At 36.2% G+C, this 20866-nt stretch overlaps 1 protein-coding gene across 3 annotated transcripts; it reads left to right on the plus strand.

Moving 5' to 3' along the window:
• Window positions 1-2128: 2128 nt before the first annotated feature.
• Window positions 2129-12181, plus strand: LOC149139553 (uncharacterized). 3 transcript variants are annotated; one of them, XM_089448158.1, is made up of 5 exons: window positions 2129-2283; window positions 2453-2653; window positions 11385-11471; window positions 11565-11657; window positions 11830-12170. In XM_089448158.1, exons 2-5 carry the CDS (start codon window positions 2537-2539, stop codon window positions 12025-12027), a joined length of 495 nt encoding a protein of 164 aa, XP_089304284.1. In that variant the 5' UTR covers window positions 2129-2283; window positions 2453-2536; the 3' UTR covers window positions 12028-12170. The 3 variants fall into 3 exon arrangements, with proteins under 3 accessions (XP_089304284.1, XP_089304285.1, XP_089304283.1); XM_089448157.1 differs by having other exon boundaries at window positions 2160-2362; XM_089448159.1 differs by lacking the exon at window positions 11385-11471 and having other exon boundaries at window positions 2136-2362; window positions 11830-12181.
• The last annotated feature ends 8685 nt before the right edge of the window (window positions 12182-20866 follow it).

Raw genomic sequence — 20866 nt, forward strand, 5'->3', positions numbered from 1 at the left:
AGATGATGAATATCTAAATAAAGTTGATGAATAATATGTTAAATATTTGATGAAACTCATGAAAGATAATAAGCATGTTTATCCATATAGGAGTGCACAAACTTTCTTAATGTGTAGTTTACGAGAAATTTTTCCAGCGTAAATCACAAGATATATCATTTGTTTAGGCGTTTCGAACCAACCAGTGTGGTTCATCGTCAGGACAAGTTGAAGAATCAGATCCAACTTTGCATGTTAAATAGTTTGAGCAGAGGGGATATTTGCACCTTAGCCTTAACAACCCTTGCCCAAGATGAATCTATTTAATGGACTAGCTTGGATATGTTAGGTCTTGGATTTCCAGAGTACCCAATCAATGCTTAACTCCCTAGTCCTAGCCAAAATTCACTCCTATTGAAGAGACAACTTGAACAATCTTGCTAATAAGATTAACAAGTTCGTTCCTTTTGATTGATTTACAACAAACCTTAACGCCTCTCTTTTCTTATCCTCCTCTTCCATTCTCCAACAAAAACTTATTAATCTTATATCATAAACACTTTATATAGGTAAGCATTGTAATCATTTTCCTCAACTCACACGGTACCTTTACACCTCAACCCATATAAGTGGACCTAAGTCCATGGCATAACCCATCACACTCTAAGATGGTTCTAATTGTCTCCTCAAAACTAGGACATAACACACCTTAAATGCCAAATGGTTAAGTCATCCCAAATTTGTGGGATTTTTTCCTTCATGGAACACATTCTAGCGAGTGTTGATCAAACACAATGCACTAACACCACTAACACACACTAAAAGTCCTAGATACCCTTACGCTGTGGCACGCACCCAAGCACTTCGACTGCACCTCCATAAAATGCACCTTCAACTTTGGATGTCCCAAAATAGTAATATCCTAACCCAATATGGCCTACTTGTTAGATTTGTGTAGTTCCCTCCTTATCAGATCCTTGCACCTCCTTGCACTCCATGGTAAATCTACTCTAATGGTCACCTTCCAAGTTCCAACACTTCCTTTCACATCATGACATAACCACCGATATACATTACAACAACCTTCAACTTCTTTAGTGGGTTGCACATCTATTTCACATTTCTTCTCCATCTTACAAAGTGTTAGTGCCAAGGAGAGAGTATCAAGTTGAATCAAGGATTGCTCACTTAGTACCACTACTAAGTTGCCTTCGTGCAACTTGTCAAATCCCTTAATTTTGTTTCACAACTTCTCATAGGGCTTAACTTGCTTGTATACACTTCTAAGTGAGACTACAATCCCCCAACCTCTCCTCTGCAACCCTTGTTAGAGTCTTCTTAGACGTGCAATCATGCCTCAAGCTGAATATAACACTAGCATCCCAAATGTGCATGCTCATTCCATCTTTTAATGCTTCGCTGAAACCACATTATGACACTGCTTAAAATGTAATGTTTACATCTTAAGACAATGTACCTACTTTGCTTATGACAATCTAAACTATGCAAGTGGCTAATAGAGGACTATATTTTCCCAGGATGAAAATATAGGGTCTTACAACCCCATTCACACAATAATTTTAATATATTTCACCCGAAAAAAGATACATACCCTACTCCTTTCAAATTTATCATATAATTTTAAGAAATTAACACTTGTTATTAACTATTAAATAGACTTACTATATATTCTCCTTTGTTTGCACCCACCTTATATGTAAAAACATATAAATATTTTCAATACAACCAAATTAAAATCATATTTTTCCATTTAAAAATTATTAAATTGAAATTAAAAAAAATTACACCTAATAAACTTAAACAACAACCATAAAATTATATTATTATTATTATAAATATTTTCTAACCTAACCAATAACCAAAAACATTATATAGTTACTTCTTTAGTGATGTGAAAATAAAAAAAATGTATTTATTGTTTTAATAACACCTAATAAACTTAAACAACAACCATAAAATTATATTATTATAAATATTTTCCAACCTAACCAAGAACCAAAAACATTATATAGCTACTTAACTAGTGATGTGAAAATAAAAAAATGTATTTACTGTTTTTCACTATGAAATTAGCATTTTTGAAAAAAGGTAAAGCTTTACTTTTCTTTACAAAACCCCTCCCAACCCAAACTTCGTTTACGTTCTAGAACAAGAAGGAGGATCTGTTCGCTTTTCGCAGGGTGGGAGCGAAAACGAGATTGCAGAGATTTGCGAATTAGGGTTTCACCAGTAGCAGACACTCGAACCCCACGATCGGTTCTTCAGTCCATTGACGGCACCAAGGTATGTTCCATTTTTAACTTCAATGGATTTCCACCCGCACATTCAGTCTTCCACACAGAGAGGAGTACACGCATTTCAGGTTTCTGGTTCAAAATCCAGTGTGTTTTTAGCAGCCACTCTTGTATGTTTAGGTTTTAATCTCTGTGCTGCAATCTGTTACTGTTTGCAGGGATGGCGCTGGCATTTGATGAGTACGGGAGGCCATTTATCATAATAAAGGAGCAGGAGCAGAAGACCCGAATCAGAGGCTTAGATGCTCAGAAGGCCAACATTGCGGCCGCCAGGTCCGTTGCGAGAATCCTCCGCACCTCACTCGGCCCCAAGGGAATGGACAAGATGCTCCAGAGCCCCGACGGCGATGTCACCATCAGTAAGCTTCTCTTCCATTTATTGAATCTCTATTTCTGGGTCGGTAAAACCCCTTAAAAATCTAAAAATCTGAAACTAAGTAGAATTTATTTTAAAAAACTTATGATTCGTAAGTAGCAGTTACTTTAAAAAATTTATAGGTTTTCCGAAAGGAGTGAAATAAGCAAATACTCTGTGATCTGCTTACTCTTCCTCACAAACTGTGAGGCCCGCCGAGCTAGATGCTCTACATACGACGCTGACTGCCTACGAAAGCTCCCGAATGGGTGAATGCGTTGAGATGTCACTAACATTGAGAGATAGACACTTTCCAGGGATCTACTTGGCGTAGAGGTACTTTTGGCGGGCTTTTCACTAACCAAGAAACTTCGTTTACAAATTATTTTGCTCAAAATAACACCAATTGCTTGACAGCAGAAGGTTCATAAAGAAATGGAAATAATAATTTTAAGAAGAATTTCGGAATAAAGAAATAAATTATATAAATGTCCACAAATGATGAAAGGACATTAGGTTAATGGGACTAAAACTATATATTGATGCTGGAGTGCTTAAAGGTATTCGCTGAAAAGGAGAGACTACAAATAAGATTTCAGATTTAACAGAATGACGAATGATAAAATAACAAAGGGGTGATTATCTCAATTGTTTGTAGCCAATGTTGTTGAGCATCTGGCTGGTTCTGGTTACGTGTTAGTAGGTAACCAGTTTAAATCCCCCAGATTTAGGTGCACTAGTCTATGTCAACAGTTTTACGAAGAATGCCATTCACAAATATGGAGAAGCATCTCTTGGATTTCCTTATCAGATTTTCAAGGGTTATAATAACAGATAAACCTGATACAATGAAGACGAGCAGCTGGCTGGTTCTGGTTATGTGTTAGTAGGTAACCAGTTTAAATCCCCCAGATTTAGGTGCACTAGTCTATGTCAACAGTTTTACGAAGAATGCCATTCACAAATATGGAGAAGCATCTCTTGGATTTCCTTATTAGATTTTCAAGGGTTATAATAACAGATAAACCTGATACAATGAAGACGAGACTAATAGCAGAAGCCTAGAAAATAAATAAGTCCTAATTTATCTAAGCGTCAAAGGAGAGGTATGCAGGGCCATAAACCAGGCTGGATTCTATCCTGGCAAACTTTATTGAAGCTCATCGGACTGCAAAGTTTGACGGGTTACGTGTGGAAGGGAGAACCCTGGTGATGGGTGTCTGTCTAGTGTCTACAAGATATAAGATGAGAATTATAGCTTTTGTAAGATAGCATACCTAGATGGCCTTGTGGATTATCTGGATGATCTCAACTGTGCTTGGTAAGGGTGCTTCTGAATCACTGATCGTCTGTTATTTTTGCTCATGACTGGTGCATCTACCGGGTCATCGATGCTTCATCCAGCTGAAAAAATGATGCAATCAATCTAGTGGATCTGGGTCTGGAGGACTCATGCATGTCCTGCTCTTAGAGTATTTGGTTCGCTTTACTTTGTTCTTGAATAATGAACTCTACTTTCACTGTTGTGGGGAGATTCCGGTCTTAATGGATTTTTTGTTGTCATTTCAAAATTTGTAGTGGATAAAAGCCATGCACTGCAACAATGCTCCCAGCCATATAATTTCATTAAATTTTGGAATCTAATAAGAAAAATCGAAATCGAGTAATAGTTTGTGTGGGAAGCAAAGAAAGTGAGAAAAAAAATCTTAGCTTTGAGCTTCATTTATGTGTACTTTGTATAACGGCTACTTGGTTAACTTAGTAGGTCAGTCTTTATTATCTAAAATATGCATATTGAAGATTGGATATCACGGCAGTTTCTCCCTCTCATCGCCATTGTCAACATGGTCGTCAGTGAGCATCTCTACATGAACAGAGGATCTATTTGTCCTTTTAATGTTAACAAATTTATAGTTAATTATATAATAAATATTTTGATGTACATGTACATGAGGACTGATTGGCGCCGTGAGCAAATCCAGGCAAGGGTAGGGGGTTCAAGAATTTTAAGGAAGGTTGCCTCTTGTTCATAATTGTTGTGACAATTTTTCTGATTACTGGAGGTTCAAGAATTTCAAGGAAGGTTGCCTCTTGTTCATAATTGTTGTGACAATTTATCTGATTACCTTGACCTCCCTGATTTCAGCATACGTGTAACTAGGAATGGCTATAAACCATAGTAGCAAAATTTGAATCCGAATATGTATTCAAATACAACTCAGTATGGAAAATACCTAATAAAGAAATGCAACATGGTTCCAATATGGAAATCTATATTTCTCAGTATGAAAATAAGCGTTTTGTTCCATATTTTAGAAGAATTTCATCCTCAGAACACACTAAAACCAGAAAAAGCAATTTATTCTTTGAAAATTTTGCAATGTAGTTTATTTTTAAGTGTTTTCTTACTGTTATTTTTATTTTTTTGAGGTTTTTGCTCTGTTTTTTTGGGGCTTATATGTTGATGGGTATCAAAGACATTATAAGGTAAGTGAACTGTTCTGTATCTGCATTGCAGTGAAAACATACTGAATTTTGTACTGTTGCCGAATTTCCATATAATAAAGAGCAATATGACCAAATCTTGCTACTATGCTATAAACTAGATTTCCAGCATTGAAATCCCCTTGTGTATTCAGCTATGGGTCCTGTGGGTCATCTCGACTCCCTCCATGATAGTCCTTAGAACATATTCAGGTTTGTATTTGTTCAATAGAAATGTAGGGAAACAAATATTCCTTTCAAAGGTGTAAGACTCTGTCACCAAGCAATATCTAATGTGCCTAAACATGGTTCTATCAACCCTATGGTTGTCTTGTGGTATTTTTTCTTGCTTCTCTGTTCTACACTACTTGGACACTCCATAACATTTTTCTACATTTTAATCATGCTATCCAGTGAGAAGATATACTTGAATTCTGAAAGGATATGTTATAATGCTGATACTACTTGTGACTGCACAGAGAGGCCCTGAGTCACTGAACAACCACCATTCTTCTGTGGAAAACTGGCTTCTGTATGAAGGGGTGTTACTTGCAACAATGCCTATGGACAATCCTGCAGAAAAATGGGCTCTGCTTGAAAGGTGTGTGATCCCTTCAACATGCCGATAGCTGATGGTTATAATTTTGAAACATAACCCAGAGGAGAAAGAAAGGAAACTTCTTCCTAATCGCGCACAGGGCAGCCCTTTCATATTGATTAAGCCAGATGCAACTACAGTTCCATGGGAACAAGACCAAAAGCCATCATCAAAACACAGTGTTCCATGACACTAGGAAATAGACCTTGAGTCAATCTGGTAAATGCATTATCTGTAACAGTAAGAATAGATGAACCGTATTCCTCAGTAACTGCTATTCCTCACATCTAGAATTTTGCACCCCTTGGTATCCTTAGTGAGTCTTTTCCTTCTTTCCAGAATGGAATTTTGAGTGTAGGTGCTTTTGTGATTGTTTCATTGCCTTCTTGTATATTATTGGTCTCTCACGTGCATTCATGGACAGGCATAGCCCACTAGATATCTGAGAGTCTGAAACAGGCTTGACAATTCTCAAAGTTTTGTAAACTTTTCTTGTCATTTTAGTATCTAGAGTCTTGTCTGCTATGGTTTGGAACTTCTTGAAAAAAATGTTGGCATTGGGGGTACACATGCTAGTTTTACATTTTTACCCAATATGGTGGTGTGTAGGGTATCACAAGATAATGTTTTGTTGGAAACACATCAGGATGGTTTTCTTGCTATTGATGTGAATGACTACTTCTGTTAAGCATATTTTGCTCTATGCCATGTTGTAGGAGGATGCATACCTGGGATTGAGGAACACATCCTATGGTCTGAGGGATTTGTCCAAATTTTGGGGACATGTCTTCTGGCAACATATCATAGTTAAAATTAGGCTTAACAGCAATAGCCATTTGTATCAACAGCAGGAAAACCATCCTGTTCTATTGTCAACAAATTTTACCTCAAGATACACTTGGATTTGCCGAGTATTCATTGCAAGCAGGTTAAAGTTAAAACTAGCATTAGTACCCATTGCTAACATTTTTTTTCAAGAAGCTCCATACTTTATTTGCAACTCCTATATCCAGGATTCAGGATTTGTCGGGGGGGGGGGGGAGGTACAGAAATGTCCTGAACAGCTCGAGATGCTCCTTGGCTTGCTACCTGATGTCTGCATGATGCAAAATTTAAAGTTGGGGGACATCCCATGTTATGGTCATATGCATCTAATTTGTAAATTTCATTTTCCTTCACACCATGCATCTAATTTGTATTCTGTATGAGAATTAACAAAGGAATGATGCTCTTTTTCCTCTTTTCCGCTTTCCACAATATTTGCTGTTTTTTTTGGTGAGTTTTCCATGTTCTAGATCCCACTTTGTTCCCACACACTCAAATTTTAGTTGCCTTGCTCTGCCACAATAATAATGCTTCAAATTCTTAGTTCTGGATTTGCTTATTCTTATTTTTAGATTTGCTTTAAACCGAATCTTTACCTGTAAATTGAGATGTAAACTTAGAGTTGTGTTTATAGATTCAGAAATAAAGTTGAGTTTTTGAAAAGTTCTCAAATGAGAGGCAAACGTTTTAGGCTAAGCACAACCATACCCTTTATTTTCCTCCCTTCCTATGGATTATAATTGATAATCTAATATTTTTTAACTTCATTTGATTCTCTGAAGTTGATTCCCTTCCTCCATTTTCATTAAAATCATCATGTTATAAGGCAAAAGGGCATACCTTTATATGAAATTTTGCCAGCAAAGAGTCCAAAATTAAATTTTGGACAATTAAATTTTCATGCAACTAAGCAACATTGCTTTTTAACAATACTCTTGGTTCAACATTTTTTGACAATGGTCTTGGTTCAGTACTTTCTTACGAGCAGAGCCCTCTCCATTCCTTCAAGCAAGAGTGGTCTCCTTGGAAAAACAATAAATCTGACCATTTCAATTTTTTCATAATGTAATACCTTGTACCGGATATCTTTGGTTTATGCCTTCTAAAATCTTGGATACCTCATCAATTTTTCCCTTAGAGAAACACTGTTTTACAGAGTCAAAAAGTTAGTTTCACAACCTCTTCTAATTCTTTTGCCTTCTAATTGTAATGATTTTTCCACTTCACTGGTCTGAAATAGAGCAGACATTACTTCTGTGTATACTTTAACATGTACAGAGGATTTACAATCTATCACTTCTTCAAGAACTTTTTATGCCTCAATTTTTTTTCCTACCTTCCCAAGATGATGCATGCCATAGATAAAACTTGCATGACTTGGAACAACACGTTCCCTAAGCATTTTGTTCAGTATCTGGGCAGCGGCTTGAACTTTCTTTGATTTGCAGCAAGCTTTGATGAGTGAATAGTACAGAGCATATGTGGGTGAGAGACCCTTTCTAATCATTATCGCCAGTTGATTCACTGCCTCATCCACCATACCCAACTTGCATAGGCCTCCAATGAATGTCCTATAGCAAACTATATCAGGATTTAAATTTTTTCATCTCCATTAGATAGTTCCTTGCATGGTCCACTCTACTAGCGTTGCACAAAGCATTGATCAATGCATTCAAATGGATTGTCCACTCCGAGAAAGGATTGTCCCTGATTTTAATATATAGTGTGACAAACCGTATGTGACAGGCAGGTGGAAAACGTTTCTCGCAATTGACTAAGCGACGTCCTGCGAGCCAGACTTGAGACGGAAACCCTCGTCAGAAGTATATGCTTGGCTCTTTTCCAAACAAATGAAGAGTCAATGAGGTTTTGTGTAATCACTTCTGGTATCGTATTGGGTTATTGTTAGAAGCGATAATTGGATTCGGATTCTCATCGAGTGAGTTGTTCTGCTTTCTCAATTTGAGAGGGTTTGTTTGGAGGGAAAAACGAAAGAGGACATACAAGAATAGTGAGGGGAAAGATGCAGAGGAAGAGGATTGAGAACATCGCCAGCAGGCAAGCTACATTTTCCAAACGTAGGTGGATTGCTGAAGAAAGCTTATGAGCTCTCGGTGCTCTGCACTGCAGAAGTTGAACTTGTGATTTTCTCCCCAGCAGGAAAGCTCTATGAACTATTTTTTAGTGCAAATCCTACTATTTTGATTCTAATAATCATGGCTATGCAAACCTCATGAGATTCTTACTAATAACCCCGGTGGTGCAAGCCCTAGTAAGCTCGATGTTGAAAAACTTAGTGTAAAACCTCCAACAACAACATAATCAATACATGATGTCAAAAAAAATGGAGAAGCATCCAAGGTTCTTAAGCAATGATGTAATGAATGAGGTGGAGAAGCATCCAATGTTATTGAGCGATGGTTAGCTATACGAGGAAACATGCAATGTCATCTTCCTTTCATTTCATGGATATAACTTAATATAACTTATGTAGAAAACATGGCTTATCTTAGGCTTAACCATGCATATAAAATACCACCTATCATCTTCATTGAAAAAAGAATGGTGTCTTTGTTCATAAATATCAGTGATTAATCGTAGGAATGGCTATTATTCTCTATCAAACAAAATCAAGGACTAAGTAATGAAGATCTTGGTCGACAACAAAACTTATGATTATTAACTTCACATTAAAATTCACTTCATCTCTGCCACCTTCAAGGAAATCTTTGTTATCCATCACCATATTGATGTTGTGACTTGGTCCTTGAAAAACATTCAGCATGTTTGATTCATGGAAACCTTCAAGTTAGACAGTATATGTCATGCTAACTTGCAAGAGATTGGTGTGAGGTACATTGAGGCTTGCAGGGCCTGCCCTGCAGTTTGCCCTCATGAAAGCATAGAAGTAGATTATAACCAGTTTCTTAGGAAACCATGAATCCTTTCTAGCCTTGACATCTCCGTGACCAACAAGATATACAACTCCTGATAATTCAGAACACTTCCATAGTTCCAAATGTACATCACAAGAAGGAAGTAGGTGGCAAAAACCATTTATCCAACCATTTTCCCCCACTTTCATCAAAACTGCAGAAAAATAAATTAGCTCAGTTGATCCAAATAGAACAGGAAATCCAATCGCAAGGAATATATTTTTTGCCCATATAAGAACCATGACAAGAGTCACTAGGCTTGTAGTCACCATAATCATCTCTACCTTTGCAATGCCATATGCATTTGATATCTCGACCGTGCTCTTAAAACAATCACATACCAAGACACACATTATCATTAGAACCCAGTTGATGACAAGAATGTAGATCTGACCCATGAACCGTCGGGATGTGTGAATTATTTTCAATCTGGGAAAGCATCCTAGGGCCATGGACATTTTAATAGATGAAATTGTTGCTGAGATCATTGCCTGGCTTGCAATCATGGCAACAACACTAGCTATCACGAAGACTGGCCAGATAAAACCATCTAGAATTGAAGCAGAGAATACGTTCTCCACCACAGAGGGATGCTTCATAAGATATGCAACTTGATCCATGTAAGCCAATAGTAGGCATGGGAATACTACACATGTGAAGGCTATCTGGATGGATCTTACTGAGAAGTGACCCAAATCAGCAAACATAGCTTCAGCTCCTATTATGCATAACACGCAACCTCCTAGGGACATCCATGCTTTGATAGTGTTCCTCTTGAACAAGTAATAGATATAAACAGGATTGAATGCCCTTAAAATTGTCATGTCATGTTAAATAATATTGTAAAGTAAAATAGAACCAATAGAGAAAAACCATATCATGAGTGCCAGAGAAAATGTCATGCCTACTTTGCTTGTACCAAACTGTTTTATGCTGAACAAGATCACCAGGAATATGATTGAGACAATGACCACTGTTTTCAACTTTAGTATTTTGTCAAATATTAAGAAATGCGAAACATAATATATATGTTAAAGAAGAAACATATTATATATCTTCAAGGAGAAACATATAATGGTAATGCAAAGTTTTAAAAGGTATGTGATCCTTAGGCTTATTGGAGAGTATATAAAAAATTTCACACCTTTTTATGAGATATGGGAGGAAAACATGTTAAAGATTTTTAATAAATATAAAATTTCCAAAATGATGCTAGTTACGTGTGATTCTTTTTTCATTGTTTGTGATTATGAAAAATGAAACTCAATGTTTTTTCATTAGTGCACACATATTTCATTATATAATTGCATATAGAAAAATCATTCCAAAGCCGATAACAATAAAAGTGAAGAATTTATGGTCCAACGTTATATTTAAGGGAGATGTTTGAGGATGACTTTTGAATTTTGTTTTTCATTTTAAGACATTTGGAGCAAATATTAGGAAGGACTTTGAGAAAGGATTGTCCTTGATTTTCGAAAATGGAGTTGTTCCTTTCCAGCCATATGCCCCAAGTGACCATCAAAGGGAGAGCTCATATGTTTTTTGGATGTTTTCTTTATAGCCATTTTTTTACACATATCCATAGAGTCCCCATGCCATTGATGTGAATTACTTGTTCGGTTTTTTTTAACCAAAATTTTTAACCAAACAAGAAAAATTAAAAAAATGCCTCAAGATCAAAGACTGAAACAAAGACCTATTGACATACCTTTTAAAGTATGGAAAGAACTTGTAAAATCATATGAGAAGTTGGATGCACAAAGAAAAGCGGCAATGAGAGCATTCAGGTATTGAATTTTTCATTAAACATTATTTAGAATGTATTAATACTTATAAGTATCTTAGACATGTATTTGTGTGAAAATAAATTGAATTGGTTTATGTTTAAGGACAAGGCATCCAAGGCGAGGTTAACCAAGACAAAAGTCACTCATTGTAGTGGCCAGAAAGGTTTAAAAGCACTGATAACAACCTTTGTAAGTATATTAAACATGTGATATTTTTTTAATAAATTTTGTACTAGAAGAAAGTCATTGTTATCTAATTTCTCCCTATTTACTGATTGATAGGAACTAAAATATGGAAGACCTCCAAATCATTTGGAAAAGGAGGTGCTGCAGCAAAAGAGATGGGTTGAATTTGTTGTTTGGATGGACTCTATGGTATGTAATCTTAGTTGGATTTCCAATATACTTTTAAACCATATTTTCATTTTATTTTTTAGTACTATTAGATATTATATCTTACCTCATTTTATGGTTAACATTGTATAACAAAAACATGCGTTGTGTTATGTAATTAATACTAACATGTAATATTGATTTTTTTTGTCAGAATGCTATAGGTAATGATTGCCAAGACGATGATCCAAATTATGTTCAACATATATCAGGAGATGATGAGGATGAGGATGAGGATGATGGTGGTGAAGGAGGAGATGATGATGATAGTTGCGGTGTTGGTGATGATGTGGATCAGAGTAATGAGGATGGTCAAGATGATCATGAGGATGATCTTGGTGGTGGTAGCTAGGCATGCACATGCATTGTTTTTTATGAAGAAATTATTGTGTAGAATGACATTGTTATGTTTAGATGGGTGTTGTGAATTTACCCTATATCAATGAGACATTTTGATTTTGTAATCATACGATGAGTTTGATTTATGTATGTTGTTAATTTATCGTAGAATAACGATATTCATGAAATATTTTGATTTGTTAATCATATTTGAATTTTACTTGTTTTGATTAAAAATAATACTGATTTTATTAGTATTATGTTGCTATTTTATACATGTTTTGAAAATTGTTAATGACACATTGTTATTTTTTTGGATGGATGTTGTCAATTTCTCTTAAATTTCTTTACAAATGATTTTGAATTGTGATATCTGCTTTAATGATATTTAGAAACTATCATATATTTCACTATGAATCTATAAAGGGGGTCATATATGTAAAGAAAAATATACTTTATATAAGAAGTCAAATGCGGATGTAACCATGGATGCAAAATTGAAAGTAAAATTGGATGTTAAACTAGGAATTAATACAAAATGCAAACAATTGACATACAAAGTGTTTTAAATTAGAAGTGAAAATTGTGCAATAGTTGACACAAAGAAGGGAACAAAACATGGCATACAAAAGGATATCAAATTGGGCAAAAACAAGGACACATAAATGGGCACCAAATTAGATGCAAAAAAAGACAACAACTAGATGTAAAATAAGATGCAAAGTTGAGCGTTAAAAAGAAGAAAAAAATGTTATAAATTAATATGCCAAATGATGATGCAAATAATGGTGTAAATATGGGATGCAAACTTGGGTGCAAAAAAGGAAAAAAAAAAGATGTAAGAAAAGACATAAAACAAGATGCAAAATGGGGCTGAAAAAAGGTGAAACCAAGGATGCCATATTGGATGTAAAAAATGATTCCTAATCACATGCAAATTTAGGCTCGAACTCAGACACAAAATTATATGCAAATGTGGACACAAAATGAGGCAAAAAAAGATGCAAATTTGGATGGTGAAAACGATGTAAAACTAGACACCAAAAAAATGCAAAATTGGATGAAAAAGTCGGTGTAAATAATGGTGCAACATTGGACACAAGTAGACACAAAAAAATGGTGCAAAAAGGGGCATAAAATAGCTTAAAATTGATGCAAAACTTGGTGCAAAAACAAATACAAAAGTAGACGTAAAAAATGGCTCTAAATTGAATGTACCATTAGACACAAAATAAGATGCAAAGGTGGACACAACACATGACTCAACATAAGATGCAAATATAAATGCAAATTTGGATGCTAAAAATGATGTAACATTAGATGCAAGAGATGGTGTTAAAAATGATGCAAAATTGGATGAAACAAATGACGCAAAATATGGTGCAAAATGAGATGGGAAAAATGGAGACAAATCAAACGTAAATGTGGATGTAAAAAATGGTCCAAAAAAAGATGCAAAAATGGGCACAAAAATGGATGCAAAATTTGGTGCTAAATCAAATTCAACACATGGTGCAAAGATAGGCACCAAAGCTGGTGCAAAAATAGAAGCAAAAACTAGTGTAAGACTAGATACAAAACCTGGCGTAAGACTAGATGCAAAAACTGACACAAAATGGATGCATAAAAAGACGTTAAATTGGATTCAAAATACAGTGTAAACTTGATGCAAATGATGGTGCAAAAATGGAAGCAAAGAATGACACAAAATAGGAAGCAAAAGAGAATGAAAAATAGATGCAAAAAATGACACAAAACTAGAAGCAAAACCTGTCATAAAATAAGATGCAAATCTTGGTTCAAAATTTGACGCAAAAAATGATGCATAGTTTGGTGTAAAAAATGATGCAAAATATAGCGTGAAAAAGGATGCAAAATCAGGTGCAAAAAAGGATGCTTTAAAATTTAGCGCCAGGTTGCTCATCACAATTACAAAAAAAATGCACTAAAATCTGGCGCTAAATCTGGCGCAAATCGCTGGTTTTGTTGTAGTGCTTGTAGTTTTTTACTAACTTCAGCTGCTTAAGTTAGGTGATTGGTCTGGTCCACCATTCGCCCTTGCTGGGACCAGTGGCGACGACAAAGTAAAGGAAATGTTTCTCGGTGAGAGGCTATCCTACCTAACCTTAGTAGTTCTTTAACCCTTAGGACAATAGTTGGTCGTTCATATCCTGCATACAAAAGGCTACAGAGCAAAGTTTCACATGGGGCAAGCTCCCTAAAAGATGAACCTACTAATGAGAGACATCCTTATTAGACGACTGACATGAGCACGTTTCCGTGAAGTTCGATCTTGTTAAAAAATAAACATAAAAATCAACATATGTTCCACTAGAGTTCAAGCTCATTAAAAAATGAACCCAGCTTCAGTAAATAACCTTTGTGATTGCATTGCTATTAGCTTTTGAGCCTTGGTCATGTTATTACCATCACCTCCACCTTTTCAGCCGATCATATGCCTGCACTTGATTGTTTACCCTTTTGAGGAACAACTGCGACGAGTGATTCTATTAACCACCTTCTTTACACTGTTGTGATTGAAAAGTTCCAAACTTACTTGGAACCAGTTGCTACTTGAAAACATCACTCATTACTCAAACACGAGTCTCCTTTAAACCCTTTTCAGACTCGTTAAAAATGAAGAGATTTTTGAGCATTCCAGCTCGTTAAAGTGTTTGGAAATACCGAGTTTTCTTTAAATCCTTTTCAGACTCGTTAAATATGAAAAGATTGTTGAGCATTCCAGCTCGTTAAAGTGTTTGGAAATAACGAGTCTCTTTTAAGCTCTTTTTAGAGTCGTAAAATATAAAAAGATTGTCGAGCAATTGGCCTCTCCAACTCGTTAAAGTGATTGGAAGTGCCATCCCTCCTCTGTATTTTAATATTTTTGGACTTGAGGTATCATTACACAAAAAGATCGAGTGCTTGTCTTTTTCGGCTCGATAAAGTGATCGGAAAAGTCATCCCTTTTGTATTATTTTAGACTTTTTCGGACTTAAGGGATTATACTACGAAAAAGGACTACTGGAGTTTCCTTTCCGTCTCTTTTCAGACTCTCTAAAACTGAAAAGGACCGAGTTATCTTTGTCGTTAAACTCGTTAAGACAATAGCGACAAACTTGTCCATATGGACAAAAGCGAGTTTCACTGTCGCTATGATCGCTAAAACATAGTGACAGGTTTGCCCGAAGGGAAAATTATAGAACAAGCATATGTTATCCTCCTCGAGCTTGACAAAAATAAATAGGTATTGGTCAGCAATGACTGGGGAAAAAGGGAAGAAAACTTGAAGAACTTCATTGGCAACAGGTCGCTCTTGAACATGACACTTTCACTCCATCACCATGATTGAGTCGGGTCGGGTTATTCCGTTCACCGGCCATATCACCATTGGTCCTCCATACCATCCATTTTGGGGTTAATGCTACCAATCCATTCCAGTGTCACCCATATGTTCAAGAGAAGTCGCTTAGAGAATTCACCAACCCAGCTAACACCTCATCTGTTGGAAATAATACTGAGAGGGGGGGTGAATCAGTATTATGAAATCAATATAACTTTTTCATTTCCATATTCAGATTCATATATGCTACTTCAGTTAAGGCAAACCACGTGTATATGCAACTGTGTTTAATGCAACAAGCGTATATCCAGTAAACTTATGATTTAGTTAGTTGATCCTTAATGAGTGCATCAAAACATTATTAACCATATGAATAGTAAATAGGAGCAGTAAAATAGAACAGATCATCACACATAAGCAACACACATGAACACCGAGATGTAAGGTGGAAACCCAATGTGGGTGAAAACCACCTGTTGCAATTCGTCTCTATCTTCTTTTAATAAGAAACTTCTTTTTACAATATTTCTGCACTGGTGCAGTCTTATACCAGTATGTAGGCTTCTACCTATGGAAGGCTACAACCTTCTCTCGTTCTCCAACTTCTCTTGGAAGGGAGCTACAACCCCCTTAGCTCTTGTACTAGCTGAGGTAATAGTACGTACGTGCTGACCTACAGAACGCTACAACCTTCTCTTTTCTTCCAGGGACCACGTTTCATAAATTTTCAGATTGGGTACTCATGGAACACAACATCATAATCTGAAGGCCATGTTTCATCCAATTTTCATACTAGACCCATCAATATCACTGAAGCACAAAATCAATCACCACCTGTATCATCAATCTCTGAATCACCCAATACTAAATCACTGAAACCCTGTCAACAAAATGTAGTCACCTGTACACAGAGTAGAACATAGAACTCTGCAACAATATTCAGAACCAACTGTATCATCTGAAATCATGCATTAGAGTGCATATGCTACTTGGAAGAGCCGAACCAACATGTATACACAACTTCACCAAAGTGAACCAATGTATATGTCATCAATTACTTTCTTATAACTTTGCCGCACTTACTGACTTCAGACATACCTAGATCATTACATATACAAGGATAATATGTATGTTAGCAACCAGATCTAGTCCATCAGATCACATCAAGATGAGTCATTATGGTCCTAATCCATTATAGATCTCATCCATCAACATTGAAGCAAATCTCAATCAATCAATTTGAACATTGTTACCAGAATGCAGTCACCATAACATAAAGCAACACCCAGAAGTCTGCATCAACAACTAGAACCAATTGTAATTTCAAACATCATAGTTCACAAGGTATACGCTATTTAGATGTTTCGAACCTGTGTGTATACGTGCTTTCACCGAAGGGAACCCACGTACAGATCTGAAAATACTTACTTATACCTTCATTGCAGTTTTCAATGTTAGATATACCCAGAACATAAGATATAAAGGATAAGACATGCATTAGTATTTAGATCTGAACTATTCACAATCATACCATATAATGATAATGCACTTTAGTCTTCATGATCCCAGTCCATCAACCTTCATCTACCGCATAGGTGCTTCCTTGATTCAGGTCAAGCAAGGCATCACAAACCCATAACCAATAAGCTAGATTTCACACTTCATCAAATATTCATCTTGCACACTTGCACCCTCACCTAATGATATTCTTCTCCTTATATAGGTTTAGGCCTCTCTCAATACCATGGTCCAAAACCATGTAGGACCAATACCTTGGACCCAATACCTAGGGTCAATACCTCGGACCAAATACCATGGACCAAATACAAAATACCATGGACTCAAAACTTAGGTTTCTGACTTATACGCGTCTTTCCTTGCATGAAAGTGCATGTATACGGTAAATGTGCCTTTGTATATAGTGAACCTGCGTATGTACACTACTTGGTATATAGCGAACCTGCATATATACGTGACTTGGCATATAGTGAACTTGCATGTGTACATGACTTGGTATATAGTGAACCTACGTATTTACATGACTTGGTATATAGTGAACTTGCATATATACTTCTCTTCCTTCATTCTTTGTAGTATGATAATCAATTCTTTACTACTGACCTACTGCACTATGATTTGTCATCTGTGTGAGTTGCCATCAAGGACAACACTTGTATCATATCTGTATCATAATTCCAATAATCGCCTCGTTTGGACTTGATGGAAACAACCACACCAAGTTACTCCCCCCATTTGACATCAAGGGCAAAGGGAAAACTAAGATATTCTCTCCCTTTGATGTTCATTATGTTGTTCATACTCCCCATGAGTACATGCTGAAATCTCTACATGATGAGATGTACCAAGTCGTTCATGCTCCCCCTGAGCACATGTTGAGTTCTCTGATCAGACTCCCCTTTGTACATGCCAAGATGTACCAATCCATCCATGCTCCCTCTGAGTATACGCTGAAATGTCTGCTCTGCTAAAGTGTGCTAGTCATGCTCCTCCTGACTGTAAGCAAGGTCAAAAAGATTTTCTAGAAGAAGAACATGACTCTATACATCATAGATGATCTTCTTATCACCAAGGACTCATACATACATCCATTTCCACACATCATCAGCAGATTGTAACCATTATCAAATAGAGCAAATAATGGACTGAATCGTATCAGACCCTTTTTTTCTTGAGGCTATCCCACTGCTTTTCCTCAAACTAACATATACGTGACTGTGCAGTAACTAACTCGCATATATACACAACTTCCCTTTATGAAACTTGCGTATGAGATTTAGGACATTGAAGTTTTACACTTTCAGCTCCCTCTGAGTCTGTTATGTCTGTATATTGTGCTGTGCCACATCTTTCTGACCGTACTTCCTTCTTCTTCCATATCTTCAAGTGTGATGATGTTTTCTCCTTTTGGTATGGTGCCCGTACTTTGTTCTTGCATTCCTTTGCTATATGTCCAAGCTTGTTACATGCATAACATATTACATGTTTCATATTCCTTCTGTAGCAATCAACAGCTCTGTGACCAAAAATATTGCAAGAAAAACAATATCCCTTAAAGTACCTGGAATGTGATGATCTTTCTGTGTGATGGTCTTGAACCATTCTATTCGTGCATCTGGATGCAACATGTCCAAGATTATGACATACATAACATTCAACATTATTCATCGGAGGAGTAAAATATTTTCTTTGAAGAATTTCTTTCCTTCTCTGTTGATGGGATTGACCTCTCATCTCCTTGTTGAGTATTTCAGATTGTGCATTATAGTTCCTTGTCTTATTTTGTGAACTAGATTTAACTTCAATAGATCCATGAAAACCAAGACCAGTTTTGATAGCAGGAGACCTTTGACTGCTAAGAATATCATCCAAGATCTTAGTACTATCTTGATATCATAAGAGCTTATCCTTTTCTTCTAAGTTATATTTTAGAATATTTACCTCAACTTGATGTTGCTCTTCCTTTTCACGATACTGCTTCTTCATGTTTTCTTCAGTTTTTCTTCCTTCTTTCAACTGATGTCTTAATTCAAGAACTTTATTTTCTTGTTTTTCAAGAGCTTGGAGTAGTTCTTTATTCTAGTTATTTGATTCTTCAAGATCTTCTTTTAGTGAGAGAATCATAGCTTCAAGACTTTCATAGTAACTGGATCGTTCTATGAGTTTCTTGATTGTTGCGCTCCTTTCATTTACTTCATTTCTTAATGATGTTACTTCATCCTGCAACTTTTGACATTGATCTTCTTTTTCTTGGAATAGCTTCCTTACCTTGTTTCCTTCCTCTAGTTGAGCTTTTAGATTGGTAACTTCTTCTTTGGAGACACATTCCCTTTTGTGCAATAGATCTTTTTGATCTCTAATTTTGTCTGTAAGCCTTTTAAATTCTGCCTCTATTTGATATCTTTCTTTCTCACCCATAGTTGTTTCGCTATCACTTTCATCATCTTGAAATGGATGGAGAAATGTATCACCAGAAGATAACAAATTCATACCTGATAGTTCTTTTGCTTGCTCATCCTCATTCTGAAGTGATTTTGAATCTGAAGTGTTTCTTCCACATATTTCCCAATCGATTCTCCCACTACCATAGTTCCTTTGAGATGTCTTCTTCTTTTGAGGCGCTTTCTTCTTTAGCTTCCTTCCCATGTTCTACAGATCTCCTTCAAGCGATCAAGCTTCTATCAAAGGACCTGCTCTGATACCAATTGTTGGAAATAATACTGAGAGGGGGGGGGGGGGGGTGAATCAGTATTATTAAATCAATACAACTTTTTCATTTCCATATTCATATTCATATACACTACTTCAGTTAAGGAAAACCACGTGTATATGCAACCGTGTTTAATGCAACAGGCGTATATCCAGTAAACTTATGATTCAATTAGTTGATCCTTAATGAGTGCATCAGAACATTATTAACCATATGAAGAGTAAACATGAGCAGTAAAATAGAGGAGATCATCACACATAAGCAACACACATGAAAATCGAGATGTAAGGTGGAAACCCAATGTGGGTGAAAACCACCAGCTGCAATTCGTCTCTATCTTATTTTAATAAGAAACTTCTTTTTACAATATTTCTATACTGGTGCAGTCTTATACCAGTATGTAGGCTTCTACCTACGGAAGGCTACAACCTTCTCTCATTCTCTAGCTTCTCCCGAAAGGGAGCTACAACCCCCTTAGCTCTTGTACTAGCTGAGGTACTAGTACGTAGGTGCTAACCTACAGAAGGCTACAACCTTCTCTTTTCTTCCGGGGACCACGTTTCATAAATTTTCAGACTGGGTACTCGTGGAACACAACATCATAATCTGAAGGCCACATTTCATCCAATTTTCATACTGGACCCATCAATATCATTGAAGCACAAAATCATTCACCACCTGCATCATCAATCTCTGAATCACCCAATACTGAATCACTAAAACCCTGTCAACAAAATGCAGTCACCCATACATAGAGCAGAACACAAAACTATGCAACAATATTCAGAACCAACTGTATCATCTGAAATCATACATCAAAGTGCATATGCTACTTGGAAGAGTTGAAACAGCATGTATACGCAACTTCACCAAAGTGAACCACCGTATATGTCATCAATTAATTTCTTATAACTTCACCGCACTTCCTGACTTCAGACATAACCAGATCAAAACATATACAAGGATAATATGTCTGTTAGCAACCAGATCTAGTCCATCAGATCACATAAAGATGAGTCATTATGATCCTGATCCATTATAGATCTCATCCATCAACACTGAAGCAAATCTCAATCAATCAATTTGAAAATTGTTACCAGAATGCAGTAACCATAACATAAAGCAACACCGAGAACTCTACATCAACAACCAGAACCAATTGTAATTTGAAACATAATAGTTCACAAGGTATACGTTGTTGGGTCCCTATAATACTAGTGATTACCCCATTACTATTGTAGTTATACTCATTTATATTGTTGTGCCCCTATTACCCCCATA

Source organism: Pinus tabuliformis, chromosome X (assembly GCF_031772625.1).
Source record: "Pinus tabuliformis cultivar Carrire ecotype Pingquan chromosome X, CPIR1, whole genome shotgun sequence".
Taxonomy (NCBI): Eukaryota; Viridiplantae; Streptophyta; class Pinopsida; order Pinales; family Pinaceae; genus Pinus; species Pinus tabuliformis.

What these genes read in the sequence shown, in the direction of transcription:
- LOC149139553 (XM_089448158.1), top strand. Translation starts at nt 2,537, where the DNA reads ATGCTCAGAAGGCCAACATTGCGGCCGCCAGGTCCGTTGCGAGAATCC. An exon ending in AAGCACTGATAACAACCTTT is followed by an intron (nt 11,472 to 11,564) that starts GTAAGTATATTA and finishes ACTGATTGATAG; the next exon opens with GAACTAAAATATGGAAGACC. An exon ending in TTGTTTGGATGGACTCTATG is followed by an intron (nt 11,658 to 11,829) that starts GTATGTAATCTT and finishes TTTTTTTGTCAG; the next exon opens with AATGCTATAGGTAATGATTG.